Raw genomic sequence first — 16,763 nt, forward strand, 5'->3', positions numbered from 1 at the left:
CAGATGCTAAGTGGTAAAATGAGGTTAGATTTGAAGTCTATCTATAGTATCAAAGCCTAAGCTCCTCTGCCACTCCAAGCTAGTGCACAGCCTTGTTCTTTTATTTGGTTGTTGTTGTTTGTTTGTTTTCATGTCTTCTGGTGGCCAAAGATTACTAATTTTATTCTTTTTCTTTCACAACCAAGAATCCAGCAAGCTAAAGGTACAGAAGGTGGAGCCCTGGAACAGTGTACGTGTGACATTCAACATCCCCCGGGAAGCAGCGGAGCGGCTACGAATCCTGGCTCAGAGCAACAACCAGCAGCTTCGGGATCTGGGGATTCTCTCCGTTCAGATTGAAGGTACCCATTTGGACCTAAATCATAACAACAGCAGAATTGCATGATTTCCTGTGCTGCTTTCCTCTCAAGTTTCAGAATGCTGAGTAACTTATGTAACCTGTGCTTCACATTGTAGCACGTTAGGGTAAAGAGGGATTAAGGCTCTGGCTGGTCCTGATGCTTCCGCGTCTGTAGCCTCAGACTCCATTCTCATGGCTGACTTTGGCTATCAGCCTGTCAGACTTTGATTTTACTGATATCCTGACCAGGAACTGATTTGTGTTTTGAAGTAACTAATTTCAGTTGCTTCCTTCTACCAACCGAACCTTAGTTTTTATTTCTTTATTCATCTAACAGAGATTAGGATGTGCTAAACAATTCTTTTGTAGCAGTATTTATTTTTTAAATACTTTGCCAATGAAATGAAAAGTGAAAATATACTACAATGAATATACTACACGAAATGAAAATGAATTTCAAAATAAAAATATACTATACACACACACAGCTTAAATCCCTGCAATGGCTTGCTGTTCACAGAATAAAGACCAAACTCTTTATCATGACCTCAGTCTTTACACGGGCTGACCTCTACCTTTTTCATCCAGTCTTATCTTCTACAGTCCTTGCTGTATGCATTCTAGTCTTTCCAGCTTTCTTTTGGTTCCTTGAATATGCATTTCTTCCTCCTGCCTTTGCACTGATGTCTTCTCTATATGGAATATTGTCCCCTACCATTTCCTTTCCCTTAAACACCTACTCAGCCTTCTGGTGTCAGCTTACATCTTCTTGAGGATGTATGTTCTGAACTCCTTGACTCAGAGTTTTTTGTCATGTGAACTCCCAAAAGTCTTTTTTTTTTTCTCCTCAGATCATTTATCTCACACTTCCATTAGAGCAATTATTTGATTATTGTTTTGTTCCCCCATAGACTGCAAGTTCAGGTAGGTCAGGGACCATGCCTTGTTTTGCTCACTGTTGTATCTCTGCTTGCCTGTACATGTTTTAGGTTCTTTAGTAAACATGTATTTAATGAAAACAAGGGAAGCACATATATAATAGTGCCACTTTGTTTCAGCACTCAGAATACAGTGATAAATAAAATATTGTCCTTGCTTTTATGAACTTGAAAGGAGCTCATGGTCTTGATGAAGCAGATAAACCTGTGAGAGGTGTAAGTACCAAGTGTGGAGGAGCACAAAGGAGGTTCTGTCTTTGGGTGCTCGGTGAATGAAAACTCTCTCCCTCCCTCTTATGTTGATGCAAGTAGGGTGGCAACCAACGAACGATTTCAGCCTTCCCTTCCACTGGTGAACCAAGCCCTCCTGACCCTGTGCTTGCTTAGAACCTAAATGCTCCACAAAATGTCAGCAGCTGAGATGGTCGATATTTTGTGTATAGAAATGAGACATACTTTGTGCGGTTAGGATCATCGGTTGCTGTACCCCAGAAGGGACAATACCAACAAAAGATTAGTTAGAGAGGGTTATAGGTAGGTAGATTGAAAAATGGGATTCAGAATCATTTAATAAAATGAAGGAATAGTGGTTTTCAAAAACTTGAAAAATATTGGATTATCTAAAAGGATTTAGACAAGTAAAATTAATTTACAGCAATCTATAGGATATAGTATGAACTTTTAGGAAGAGTGGAAGTCAAACAACTACTGGATATAATAACACTATGTAGACTGTTTATAAGTACATAAGTATATGTACCCTTTATAAGAAACACATAAGTGATTAAGATGCTGCCTTCTCGTTATTGTTATAGCCATAAATAAAAATGTAAGTACCAGCAAGGTGGCAAAATAGATAACATATAATTCTAGAAATTATGAAATTCACATATTGCAGAAAAGAGTTTTTTTACTTTTAGGTAACATGTATCCCCTGTGATCTTTCTCTTTCCACATTCCATGGGAATTCAGGCAGGAAGAAAGTGGTGGCAGCAACTGTTGCTTTTGTGAAACGTAGTAAGTTGATGCCTTTATAAGTTGTAAAGGGAAGTGTTACCATTGTGGTGGTGTCTGCCGCAGGGATGGAGGGACAGGTTGTTCCCTGAACAGTTTGTTCTCCAGTGAAGAATACTTCCTGTACCTTCCCTTTTTTAAAGTTTTGGCCAGGGAGTTGGGGAGACATCTTTTTTGAGGGCATTTTGTGACCCTTTTATAAATTCATGGTCATTTAAAGTAGGAATCTGCAAATTTTTCTGTAAAGGGCCAGAGAATAAAATTGTGTTTGGCTTTGTCACACAACTTTTGTAGCACAAAAACAGTCATAGGCAATGTAAATGAATAAATATGGCTATGTTCCAATAATACTTTATTTAAATAAACAGGCAACAGGTTAGAATAGATCTAGTCTACAGGCTGTAGTCAACCCCTGACTAGCAAGTTTAGGAGCCAGTAGTGTTCTCCACACATTTGTTTGTTTGTTGTTGTTTTTAAACAAAATTTAGCTTACGTGTAGTTGGCAATTAGGGGAATAATAACAGTATAATGTGGAGATTGTGTTTATTCATATGTGATTGTTCCTGGGCAGAGGGAGCTAGAATAGTAGGACTAGAATGATAATTTACCTACAAGAAAAAATAGCCTTTAGCTCAGCTGCTGCATAGATGGAAGTCCTCTGAGCTTTATTTGAAGAAAATTAAGAATGGGAACTTACACTCAAGTATTATACCTTCCCCAGAAGTACACCCCCAGCATTGCATGGCTCTCAGCTTATGACAAATCACACTTCCTGCTGGCACAGGAGCACAGCCTTGATGGCAGCCACACTGGCTCAGAGTGCAAATCACTCCATTTGCAGTGTCTCAGCACCTTTTGTCAGACGTTTCCACTCTAGTGTTTTGGTGTATGTTGTCTCCACTAATCTTTGTTTTTATTAGAGCTCTGGTTACAGAGCCTCATGAGCTTTGAGTTTGCCCCAACAATGTTTTTCTCACAAAGCCCGTTATTTTCAATGTGAGGTTTTACAGAAGGTGTGGTTTTCCAGGAATGCATTTATCATATCAAAAAATTCCTATGATTCTTTGTAAGATTATGATAAAATGACTGTCTTTTTATTCAGTAAATAACTAATAAATGCCTACCATGTACCAGGCACTGTTCTGTGTATAAAAGATATAACTAGGGTGGGCTTATATCATCTAAATCAGGACACTTTTGAGAGTAAAAGAGGGTGCTATTAATAACTACCCCAAGACAACAGATATAAAGGAACTAGAGCAGGCTTATGGTTACCCTTGTATAGTGATGGGGGATACAGACAAGGAAACAACTAAATGAATAAGTACTTACGTGGAGTGTGCTCTGAAGAAATAACAGGATGTTCTGGTAAGGGTGACCTAACCTTGGATAAGATGGCTAGAGTAGGCCTTCCTGGGCATGTGATACTTAAGATTACATGAAAACTGAGGCATTGACTTGTGTGAGAATAGTGCAGGAGACTGTTCTAGACAGAGGGAACATCATGTGGAAGGTCTTGAGGTGAGAAGCAGGTTTGTGTGCCTAAGTAACTTAAAAAAAAAAAAATGCCACGAAGCCTGAATCCTTTTTATTGAAGGAAACAATAGTGTGATTTGGGGTTAGAGAGGTAGGCTGTCCAGTACAGTATCCACAGCCATATGTGGATGTCATGCAACTGGAAATGTGCTGTAACTATGAAATACCTACTGGATTTTGAAGGCTTAGCTCTACCAAAAAAAGAATGTGAAGTATATCATTAATAATTTTATATTAATTATGTGTTGAAATAATACATTGGATGTATTGGGTTAATAAATAAAGTATAATACAGTTAACTTTACCAGTTTGTTTTTACCTTTTTACTACAGCTTCTAGAAAATTTAAAATTACATGTGTGGCTTGTATTATATTTTTGTTGAGTAGCACTGGGCTAGATAGATAATTAAAGGCATTGTGTACCCTATTAAGAAGTTTGGCTTGCATTTCTAAAGCAGTGTTTAAGCAGAGAAGTGACATGATCTGATGTCCATTTTAAGAACAACATTTTTCTGCTTAGAATGTCCTAGCAAGTTTGGTGTATTAATAGTTTTTTTTTTCCTTTTAGTGGAAACCCTCAAAATCTGTATTTCTCTCCTTTACTTCAGACTCCCATAGCCAACTTAGAGCATCCAATAGCCCCTGGCAATCGGTAGGATGTTTGTTCCTGTGACCAAGCTACCTGCCTGGTTAAAACAGAAAGCTGGCATACAGCACTGACACGACAGAGCAAACCTGTGCTCCCATTAGCTTCCTTCTTTATCATCTGGCTCTGTAAGGAAGGACTTGCAGTGAATGCAACCTTTCAACTCCTCAGCCTCAGGCCAGCTATACTTTTTTTGTCCACATGGTGGTGCATTTCTCAAGAGTAACAGTCAAAATTTTGGATTAAAGGTGTGAAGCATCCCAAAATTTATTTCAAAGACCTCTTATCATTAGACCAAGTAAGATTTAAGTTGCCTCTAAGTTTAGGGTACATTCATTTGGAACTTTCCTAGTGAAATTACCTACTAGGCTATTGTGAGGTTCAAATGAGACAAAATTTTGTAAGCATCAAACAATCTTACACAAATGCTGGTCTAATCATCAGATGTCTCCAAGGTAAATTAGTAAGAGCCTATCTACTCTTTTTTTTTTTCCCCAGTTAAAGTTGACATACAATGCATTTGTTTCTTGAGTGCAACACAGTGATTAGACATTTATATAACTTACAGAGTGATCACCCCAGTAAGTCTAGTACCCAGCTGACATCATACATAGTTACTACATTATTGACTATCTTTCTGTGATGTACTTTACATCCCCATGGCTCTTTTTATAATTGGCAATTTGTACCTGACTTCTTAATCCTCTTCATGACCATTTTTACCTATCCCCCCCACCTTCCATCTGGCAAACATCTGTTCTCTGTATCCATGAGTGTTTCTGTTTTGTTTGTTCTTTTGTTTTTTAGATTCCCCATATAAGTGAAATCATGTGGTATTTGTATTTCTCTGTCTGATTTTTTAGGGCTAAGTTATATGCCATTGTATATTATGTACCACATTTTTATCCATTCATCTATCAGTAGACACTTAACAACCTATCTACTCTTCATTGTACGAATATCTCTCCTAGATATCTGTTTACATTGCAGTTATTGAAAGGAAAATGAGTTTTTGCTCACAAATATTAGTGTCCCCATATCATTATTTTCCCTTACACATGTACACATGCGCTCTTGGTGAACGGGTTGAAAATAAGTACTCAAGAGTTCCAAGCTCTCTGCTGATGCTATGCATCATTAATCATTGTCCATCTGCTGTATTGTGAGGATTGGTCATGTTCTCTTTGTGCTTCATGTAAGGTGACTTGCTCAGATGAGGTTGAAGAAAGATCCGTATAGTATTGAACCCACCGTTTTTGTGTTGGTAAACTTACCATAATCCTTCAGAAATAGACTACAACTCTCATGTACCCGTTTTTAAACAAAATTTGCATTTATTCTGATGGTTTCCTTTTTATAACCTGTCATTTTCAGGGGAAGGTGCTATCAACCTGGCTTTGGCTCAGAACCGAAGCCAAGATGTGAGAATGAATGGACCCATGGGAGCTGGAAATTCAGTTAGGATGGAGGCAGGATTTCCCATGGCAGGTGGTCCAGGTGAGATCTCCCACTCAATTGTATGACATTTTACTAGTTTCCTTTCTTGGCTCTACTTGCTAATGGATCATTTGGGTCCTATAAAATAGACAGGGTTTCCTGGCAGATATTTTTTACTAGTTCAGGAAACAAGACATGGACTTACTCTTAGAAGGCTAGGTAGAGTTCACAGAGCATAAAGCTTATAGTCTTCACAGTATTTGGAGCTCATGCTTAAAGGTAGATGAGCACTGAGCAATACTGCAAATATTTATTAAGTTCTTGTTATATGACAGGACCTATGCGAAGTGCTGGAAATAGAAATGAGTAAAATATTTTTTATCCTCAGGATGTTATAGATGGTGGAAAATGTAGCTTTCTAACTCCTCCTTTCTCTAAATCTGAGAATCTGAGCTAAGAGTTCTTGCATGCTTATGTGGAATCTGCAGAAGTATGTGGGAAAATATGTGTTTTTGTATATTTAGGACTTGAGAGAGTTATAAATTATTTACTGCCTTTTCTAGTAATCCTGATATTTCTTCTTCAGAGGTTAAATTCAACATTTTGTCAATTACAGGATACTAGAATTGAGTTGACTCTCTCATTTAAAGCTGAGGAAGCTGTGGAGCTCACAGAAAGGAAGCGATTTGCCTAGGGTCAAGTAACAGTAGGCTTAATATTTCAGATCTAACTCCCAGTTCAGTGCTCTTTTTTACTACAGTAGTGGCTTTCATACTTTTTCTGTTGTAAGACCTTTTTATTCAAAGAAACCAGAAAAGCACAGCTGCTGTGGTTGAAGCAGAGTAAGCACCTGAAACTATACCCAGTCATTCACCTCCCCACCTACCACAGCAGCTCTTGAAGAAGTGCAGGAGAGGGTAGAAGCCCAGTTTATAAAGCCATTGTTCTGAACAGTAGCTGAAAACTTGACCATATAGAATTGGAAGTAGGTTTTTATCCTGACACTGCTATTTATTGGTTACCTCAAGCTAGTCACGGCATCTCTCCAAACAACAGTTTCGTCACCTATAAGATGAGATAATAGTGCCTGTAATCTATTGAGCTGATGCTTAAAGGTGTATGAGCCATGTAGCAAACATTTTCTGAATTCCTATTCTGTGTCGGGACCTGTGCTGTTGGGCTTTTGTGAAGTACGATATAACAGATGGAAAATACCTAGCCTCATACCTATAGTAGGGAGTCAGTAGATGTAGTTCTCCATAGAAGTCTGAGCATTTGGTGTTAAGGCAGCTTGATGAATACCAATAAAACAAATTAACAATTAAAAAAAAAAAAAAAAAGGTACCCTGGCTGGTGTGGCTCAGTGGATTGAGCACTGGCCTATGAATCAAAAGGTTGCTGGTTGCTGGTTCGATTCCCTGTCAGGGCACATCCTGGGTTGCAGGCCAGGTCCCCAGTAGGGGGCATGCGAGAGGCAACTGATTGATGTTTCTCCTGCACACTGATGTTTCTCTCCTTTTCTTTCTCCCTCCCTTCCCCTCTCTCTGAAAATGAATAAAGTCTTTTTTTTTTTTAATGCAACTTGATGAGAGATTATAGGTGGCACTCTTGTCACTAGGGAAGAACCAGTCAGAAGGGTGGGAAGAACCTAGCTAAGTTGCATGTAGTTAGTGAAAGAATAGACACAAGATGAGATTCAGGAAATTTGGGTTCTAGTCTCAATTCCTGGCCAAATGACTTAATATTTACTAGCTTTAGTTTCCTGTAAATATATTTACTTTTATCTTAGAAACAATAATCCCTTCCAGACTTAAAATTTTAGAATCCCATTAAACATATATCAGCACACTAATTGCATGCTCTCCTAGTACCTGGCAAATAACTGTCTTAGAATCTGGCATATAGCAGGCACGTTTACTAAGCATCTCTGGAAAATGAGTGTATATTATAGTTCATTGTCAACAAAGGAAACTTAGAAGCTTTAGGTTAAAACTAGGTTAGATTTAGTAAAGGCCATTGATTGTGATAATATATACAATATGAAGTTTCAGGAATAATAAGTTAGTAGTGATCTGTAGTCACAGTAATATTTTAATGCCTAATCTTTACTGCCAAGCATACTTCAGGAATGCTTTCCTCTTATTATCTATAGGGGCAGTGGATGCAAACAAATTTAATATAAGGTTAAACTAAGCAGAGATACTTTTCTAGGGAAAGAGATCTAAGTACCCTATAAAACAAAAATAAATGACTTGGGAATTCTAGATACTCAAGTTCTGGTCTCCCCACCCCATTATAAATTTTTCTTAGCACTGTTTCCTCTCAGCATTGGCAACAGAAAGTTGACTGATAAGCAAAAGTCTTTTGTAATTAAAACCATATCCATAGTCTTTTTTCCCCCCACTGTTTTAGAGAATCTCAAGATTAGTGAGGAGGATATCATAGTAGTCATTTAGACATGGTTTCTCAACCTTGTCATTGTTGATGCTTTGGACTGACAATTCTTTGCTGTGGGGAGCTGTCTTGGGCATTGTGGGATGTTTAGCAGTATCCCTGGCCTCAACCCCACCAGATGTTAGTAGCATCTACCACCCCATCTTCCCAGTAGTGTCAACAAAACTGTCTCCAGACATTGCTAAATGTCCCCTGGGAGACACAATGGTATTCCCTCCGAAAGTTGTGATTCATGGATCTAGTCCAAATTCTCACCTAGTACTGGAATGTATTTTATAGTGTCAGTACTGAGCATATAGACAGCATGTGCTTGAACATTTCTGAATGTAGGAGGCTGATTGTAGACTAAAAAACCCTCCTGCTTATCTCTCAAGAACTTTCTTACAGTCTAATTACCATCTTTGAAAAATGGGATGGGGTTCCTTAGAAACAAACCCAGTTTCAACAGATGAACATTTACCCAGTTGTGCTCCTCAACACAAAATACCTAAAAATGCCAAATAAAAATATAACATTTAATGCACAGTTGGGCTTACAAGAAAGTCAGGGAAATCCCCCAGGCAAGAAAGAAGTCAAAGAAAAAATTTACATGGCAGTCAACAAATGAGAAGATTCTGTAGGGGCCGAGGGATTTGAATTTTAATCGCCAGATAATATGAAGCCTTGCCTTGGGTCCATATAAAGAAGAAAGTTAGAATTCAGAATTCTACATGAAGCCTGAATTTTCGGTGAAAGATAGATTTGAAAATTTTTACCCTCTGACATAGAAAGACAAACATAAAATTTGTCTCTCTCAGCCTGGGCTCCTAGTTGGGGATAGGGGAAATGGTGGTTTCCAAATTGTTTTCTCTACCCCATACAGGCTGGACATTTTTGCCCTGTGGGGCAAAAATAGGTTTACAGTTTTGAGAACATGAAACACAACTTATTTTTGTATTATTATTTACTAATTATTGTATTATTTACCATACAAACAACTGTAAACCTACTTTTGCCCCACCCTGTATTATTGAAATGACTCTGGAACAGCCAAGCTAAGTCATTAAGTGGTTCTATGCTGGTGGTAATTGTTGAAGCTCTGGAGAGGCACATTCTCAACTGAAGCCATTTCAGATTCTCATAGTTTAAGCCTACTATAAATGAGATTATACTCTAAATTTATAACATTTAGGAATAGACTCCCTCCCTTTAGTTAATGTGAATTCTAGATAATGGGAACATTAGGGTACTTAAAATTATAAAAATCTATGAGGACAAGACACTATCAAAACATAACAGAATTTGGGGTGGGGAGACCAGAACTTATAGAAATTTTTAAATTATTGAAGTAAATAACTTATTCAGCAAATTAGACACAGCTGAATTGGAAGGTGAACTTTGAAAATTCAGCAGAGAAAAAAATAAAAGATGGAAATATGAAAAAGCTTAAGAGACATAAAGGATAAAATCAGAAGGTCTAACATAAGTCTGAAAAGAGTTCCAGAAGATAAATTGAGGAAGGACAATAGGTAAATAGAGAATGGCTGAAATTTTTCCATAATTATTGAAAGAGATAAGTTCTCAGATTCAGAAGCTCAGTAATCCTGAGCACTACAAATAAAAATAAATCCACACCTGGACACAAAATTGTAAAGCTACAGAACATGAAAAACAAAGAGAATGTTAAAAGCAACTCAAAATAAAAGAACAATTATTTACAAAGGAAAGACTATCAGACCCACAGCTTATTTCTCAACAGCAACATTGGAAACCAGGAAACACTGGAAAAATATTTCAAAGTGATGAGAAAATTATTGACAGCCTAGAATTTTAAACTTAGCTACACTGTCAACATTAGTATGAAATAAAGACCTTTTCAAAGAGACTAAGAAAATTTACCATTAACAGACCCTTGCTAATTGAACTGCTCAAGGATGTACTTCAAAAAGAAGAAAATTGAACCTAAGATGGAAGAAATAAAAGCTAAGAAAGAATGGTGAGCTAAGTAATTGGTAAACCTGGGGTAAATATTTCTAAATAAGTATTGACTTATTTAATATAATGATGACCTCATACTGTCTTTAGACTTTAAGTCAAATTTGTGTGTAGACACTTTAAATATAATTACTAAAATAATAGAAATAGAATGTATAACTTCTAAACTATTAAGTGGAAGGGTATAAAGGAAGGATGGATGAAAAATATTCAGTGAAATTCAGGAAAAATAAGAAAACAGCACAGAAAAAAGAAAAGTAAAAAGCAATAATATCATAAAATGGTAAACCAAAATATACCAGTAATAAACAATAAAGTCAAATGGATTATGAACTCTGATAAAAAGAAATTAACTAGATTCAATAAAAAAATCAGATTTAGCTGTGTGCTCTTATAGGAAACACATAAATTAATAAGGACTCAGTTCATAGTTAAAAGGATAGAAAAAGGATAATCCAAATGAATATTAACCAAGAAAAGGGGGGCTATTTTTATCAGGTAAAACACAATTTAAGATAAAAAGCTTTAAGGAGGATAAATAGAAATAGGAAAAATTCACCAGAATGGTAATTAAACTTTTATATTCTTAATAAGCTAGCCTCAGAATATGTGAGGCAAAAATGGACAGAATTACATGAAGATAGCAAATCTTGAGGGAAATTTTAACACACCTCTGTTAGTAGTTGATGTATTGAGCTTACGAAAAATGGATGAGAATATTATTACTAACATAACTAAAATGGTTTGATATAATGGGTATACAGTTGACCTTGAACAACACAGGGGTTAGGGGTGTCAACCACCCATGCAGTCAGAAATCTAAGTATAACTTCTGACTCCCCAAAAACTTAAGTACTAACAGTCCATTATTGACTGGAAGCCTTACCTTAACGTAAACAGTCAATTTTAACACACATTTTATATATTGTGTGTATTGTAAGCTGTATTTGTACAGTAAGCTAGAGAAAAGAAAATATTATTAAGAAAATCATAAGGAAGAGAAAATACACTTTAATACTTACTGAAAAAAGTCCACATGTACGTGTACCTGCACAGTTCAAACCTGTGTTGTTCAAGGGCCAACTGTATATGGGAACCATGCGCTAATAATTCAAAGATTCTTATCTTTTCAAGCATAACTGGAACATTTATATAAGCTGACCATGTATTATTCCAAAAGCAAGTTTTAATAAATGCCAAATATTGGTACCACACAGATCATGTTTTCTAACCCATACATAGTGCAATTAAGTCAGTGGCAAAAAAACTAAAATATCCTGTATTTTTAGAAATTAAAAATGCATTCTAAATACCCAGTGATTTTTTAAAAATCAATAATCATGAACATAAAAAAATATTTAGAATGAAATAATGAGAAGAGCACATACCAAAATTTGTAAGATATAGCCAGTACAGCACTTGGAAGAAAATTAAGCCTTCAGATACTTAAAGTAGAACATTAACTGAAAACTAACAAGCTAAGTGTCTGTCTAACTTAAGATTTGAAAACAACAAAACAGTAATAATTTTGGAGAAAGAAAATAATAAAGATAAGAGCAGAAATAAGTAAAGTATGGATTTTTAAAAACCCAGTAGAACAGAGGAGCAAAACCAAAAGATGTTTTTTTGAAAAGCTTAACTAAAATAGATGAATCTGGTCAGACAAGAAAAACAGAGATGCACAGGCAATACAGAGAATGAAAAAAAAAAGTGTACGCCTTAAAAGGATGTATTTTTTGGTATGTGAATTATGTCTCAATTTAAAAAGGGAAAAAAGAGTATCCCATGAATAATCGTATGCTAATAAATTTTAAAGCATAACTCAAACTGACTTTATTAAGATATAGAAAACTTGGAAAGTCTGTAACTACTTTAAAAGTTGAGATAATTAAAAACCTGTCTCCCTATAAGCCAATAGGATAACCTACAGGCCCAGTTGACTTTGCAGGTGCTTTTCACTAAATATTTAAAGAACAGATAGACATATTTTTCCAGAGCATAGAGAAAGAGGAAAGGTGCTTTTCAACTCATTTTGAAGTTATTTTTATCTTGATGCCAAAATTAAAGGAGGACAGGAAGAGAAGATAATTACAGGCTATTACTACTTACGAACATAGATGCTAAATCCTAAAACGCCTAACAGTATCAGAAATTAGCTATGGAACAAGAAAAGTTCTGAAACATCTAATTGGAATATAAATTGGTATAACCACTTTGGAGAGCAGTTTACCAATATCTAGTAAAATTGAAGATGTTATACTTTAAAACCTAGCAATTCTAATTTTATAGTGTAAAGACACTCTCACATGTTCACAAGAATACATGACATTACAAAATTCTAATAATGAAAAGTTAGAGTGGGGTGGGGGGAAGGGGTAGGGGCTTTGTATTTATCAACAGGAGAATGGATGTATGAGTTCCATAATATGGAGCACTAGTAATGGCAGTCAAGATGAAAAAAGCTCAAAAAATAATATTAGGTGAAAAGGAAACTGGAGACTACATATAATATGGTGCCACTTATATGAAGATTAAAAGTATACAAAAAATGCAATGCCGTTTTACCTACATATATAGAAAAGAAATAAAACATGAGACTGAGAAGGGGTATATATACATGTGTATCTGAAGGAGACAGGGCAAAATACTTAGATGTATATAAGGTAGATAATGGTACAGAAATTTTTCATACTCTTTCATATTCTTGAAATATTTCATTAAAAACACTGTGTCAATTCCAGTACTCTATTCTAGAGATTTTTTTTTCCCTCTAGGATTAATAAGAATGACCAACCCAGCCACTGTTATGATACCCCAGAGTGGAAATGTGTCATCTTCCATGATGGCACCAGGCCACAATTCAGAGCTGCAGCCCAGGACTCCTCGCCCTGCTTCTCAGTCAGGTAACTACCTCAGTCTTTTAGGATCAAAGAGGCAGGAACTTCCTGCATAGATGATTACAAAATTCATCTGTCTCTGATACAATTCCCAACTGCCCAACTTCAATGTCACCTTCACAAAATCTGCCCTAATTTCTTCGATTTAAATGTTATCATTTCCTTCTCAGAATTTCTCATTATTCTTTAACTGGTTTTACTCCAACATCCCTAAGAATGCATTTTTTTGGCCTACTTATTCCTGCAAGATACTCCATGAAAGAGAATTCTAAATGATGAAGTAAACTTGGTAAATGCATCATCCTCCTGGAGATACAAAATTAACATATGGAGAAACTGAAAGTCTTACAGTGAAGGAACCTTACTAAAGTTGTTAGGTCCAGTGTTTCCCAAACCTGAATGACAATGTTTTGTTTTGTTTTCTGTAATACTAATGAGCATAGTTCCCAGAATATGCTTTGAAAATACCATACCACATTTTATGTTTGGCTTTTATGTCCACTTTCGAATCATAAGCTCTTTTAGATATCTTTATATCATCTTGGTACATGCCTTTGCTATAGAAGATGCCCACAAACATTTCACTGAATGGTACCAGCAGATTTTACTCTATATTTGCAGAATTGCCAAGACTACTGTTCTAGGGTTTAGGTTGCACTAAGTTAATTTTTGCTTTGTTAACTGTCTTTATACAGATGCAATAGATCCACTCCTCTCCGGGCTCCATATACAGCAGCAAAGTCATCCCTCAGGATCTTTAGCACCCCCGCACCACCCAATGCAGCCTGTCTCTGTGAACAGACAAATGAACCCAGCTAATTTTCCCCAGCTGCAGCAGCAGCATCAGCAGCATCAGCAGCAGCCACAACAGCAACAGCAACCATTGCAGGCAAGACCCCCACAGCAACATCAGCAGCAACAGCCACAGGGAATTCGACCCCAGTTTACTGCCCCAACTCAGGTGCCTGTTCCTCCAGGCTGGAACCAGCTGCCTTCTGGAGCCCTCCAGCCTCCTCCAGCCCAGGGTTCTCTGGGCACAATGACTGCAAACCAAGGGTGGAAGAAGGCTCCCTTGCCTGGCCCAATACAACAGCAACTCCAGGCAAGACCATCTTTAGCCACGGTACAGACACCTTCCCACCCTCCCCCTCCATATCCCTTTGGCAGCCAGCAAGCCTCACAAGCCCATACAAACTTTCCTCAGATGAGCAATCCAGGCCAGTTCACAGCTCCTCAGATGAAGAGCATGCAGGGAGGGCCCTCCAGGGTTCCAACCCCCCTGCAGCAGCCCCACCTCACCAACAAGTCTCCTGCCTCCTCACCCTCCTCCTTCCAGCAGGGATCCCCTGCGTCCTCCCCAACGGTTAACCAAACTCAGCAGCAGATGGGACCAAGGCCACCTCAAAATAACCCACTTCCCCAGGGATTTCAACAGCCTGTCAGCTCTCCGGGTCGGAATCCTATGGTTCAACAGGGAAACGTGCCACCTAACTTCATGGTGATGCAGCAGCAACCACCGAACCAGGGGCCACAGAGTTTACATCCAGGCCTAGGAGGTGAGGAACACTGAAGCTATTTGTGTTGGTAAATCTACTGGAGATAGATCTTAGAACTACAATTTGAGATAATGGAGGGAGTGAAATAAGGATGTTATTATTTGATTTTGTGGATATATGGTGACGTTTGATATAAATTAGTTAACTTGATACATTAGCAGTATCTTACTGATTATGTTTAAGCTAGCCCTCTGGATAAAAATACAGGTAAAATTCAATATAGAGATGCTCATTTTGTTTTCAAATTATTTTTGCTTGATCTTGTATTAGTAAATTAAAATGTCAAGAAGAAATACGCATTTTATTAACAACTTAAATGCTCAGCTGTAGAAAAAAACTAAGATTATGCAATACAGCAAAAATGAAAAGTACAGGGTCTTACTGGGGAAAAGGCCCATCTAGTTTTCAGTTTTGATAATCCTAGATTAGTAAAATAGCATGGTGTGTGTTAAATTTGATTAAAGTATTAAAGGGGAGTAAGTTCAGAAATCATTGACTTTTATAGTTTTATAATGCCAATGCCTGCTCCTTAGAGAGGGAATTCCACCAGTTATACCTAAAGGAGATTTATTTATTTATTTTGTAAGGTGCCTCTTGTATGAAGAAAAAGCAATGGAGCTTAATGTGTGAGAGGTAAAACGATTACAGTAAAACTTATCCATCTCCATGTTTATTATTTATTCTTATTAATCATTGATCTAGTGCACATGAATGTGCTTGGAGCTTTTCAGTAAAGTATAGAGAGTGTCAGTAATGCCGTCATCTGATAAACATACCCCCCACCAAAAGACACCCATTGCCTACCCAGAAAAAACCCTTGCATCTTTAGTGCAACATAGCAAAGGCATGTTCCCATGGTTTCTGGTGAAATTAAGTTGCTCATCAGTCTTTTCACTCTCTTGTAATTAATTTTATAGACATGCAGGCTCCAATATTTTAATCCTAAGAAGTTTTTAGAAAATGCAAGAATGTTTCAGCTCCAAACTTGACTGTTCTGGGCATCTAGCCCTGGATCAGTGGAAGCTGGGTAGTCCCTCCTGCAAATGTGTTTTCTGACTTAATTACAATGAAAGCATGCATATGGGGACTTGTTACTGCTAAAGAAAGGACAAATGCATATTTGCCTACAAAGTATTTTTCAGGACATTGAAAAATTTGGCCCTTAAAAAAAATAAATGGACTAGTACAAAAAATTTTAAGTGAGCTTTAGGTCTTGATGCTTTCATAGAGCAGATGATGTGCTCACCTAGGTGATCTGGCCACATCAAGGCCTACGCTATAAACAATGAATGGGTTCTGAGATTCTCCTTATTACAGATTTTCTGAAATTAAACTTTCCTATAAAAAGAAGTAACACTTCAGCGAGATTCTATTAGAGCATGGTTTTTGGTACCAAAGCTGTCAGAATTGCAGCAAACATTATGAGGGGAAGGCGTGATGATAAACTTTATATAGCCTAACTTTGAAGCTCCTATAAATCATTTCTAATCTTTTGTCTTTTCCAAAGAAACAAGCACAACATTGGGGGGAATTTTTCTACAACAGAGATTGTCATCTATTTCCCTCAATGGAGGAAAAAAAAAACACGTATCTATGCTTAATATCAGGACCCAGCTTTTGTTTTATAGTATTTCTTATCAATTTGTTTGAATATGAGAGAATTTATTCCATTGGTACCTGTGTTAAAGTATGTAAAGTTTTGGGGTTCACTCTATTACAGAGAAAAGTAAAGAGCTCTAAACCTTGCTGTGACGTGGCCTCAGATCACACTTAGGGAGCAGATTGCCATCTTTTCCTTGGCATGTTCTAAGTGTAAATTTTTTAGTATTTCTTTTTCATTTTGACAATGCTCATGTAAGAGATTGTGTTGATTTTTTTAACCATCTTTCCCAACCTGATTATTAAAGATCTTACCAGTGTGACAGAGAGCTAAGCCAGTGGAGACTTCATGCAGCTCATCCTTCCTTATTC

At 37.0% G+C, this 16,763-nt stretch overlaps 1 protein-coding gene across 1 annotated transcript in view; it reads left to right on the forward strand.

The window, feature by feature from the left end:
* The window catches only part of NCOA6 (nuclear receptor coactivator 6), a 92,753-nt gene that overhangs the window by 41,553 nt on the left and 34,437 nt on the right, over nucleotides 1-16,763 (forward strand). The window contains exons 4-7 of the mRNA XM_054573854.1: nucleotides 186-341; nucleotides 5,849-5,971; nucleotides 13,114-13,242; nucleotides 13,932-14,792. Coding sequence (XP_054429829.1) covers nucleotides 186-341; nucleotides 5,849-5,971; nucleotides 13,114-13,242; nucleotides 13,932-14,792 — 1,269 coding nt within the window. The remainder of the gene's footprint in view (nucleotides 1-185; nucleotides 342-5,848; nucleotides 5,972-13,113; nucleotides 13,243-13,931; nucleotides 14,793-16,763) is intronic.

Source organism: Pteronotus mesoamericanus, unplaced genomic scaffold (assembly GCF_021234165.1).
Source record: "Pteronotus mesoamericanus isolate MK-2021 breed Mesoamerican mustached bat unplaced genomic scaffold, CSHL_Meso_final contig_25, whole genome shotgun sequence".
Taxonomy (NCBI): domain Eukaryota; kingdom Metazoa; phylum Chordata; class Mammalia; order Chiroptera; family Mormoopidae; genus Pteronotus; species Pteronotus mesoamericanus.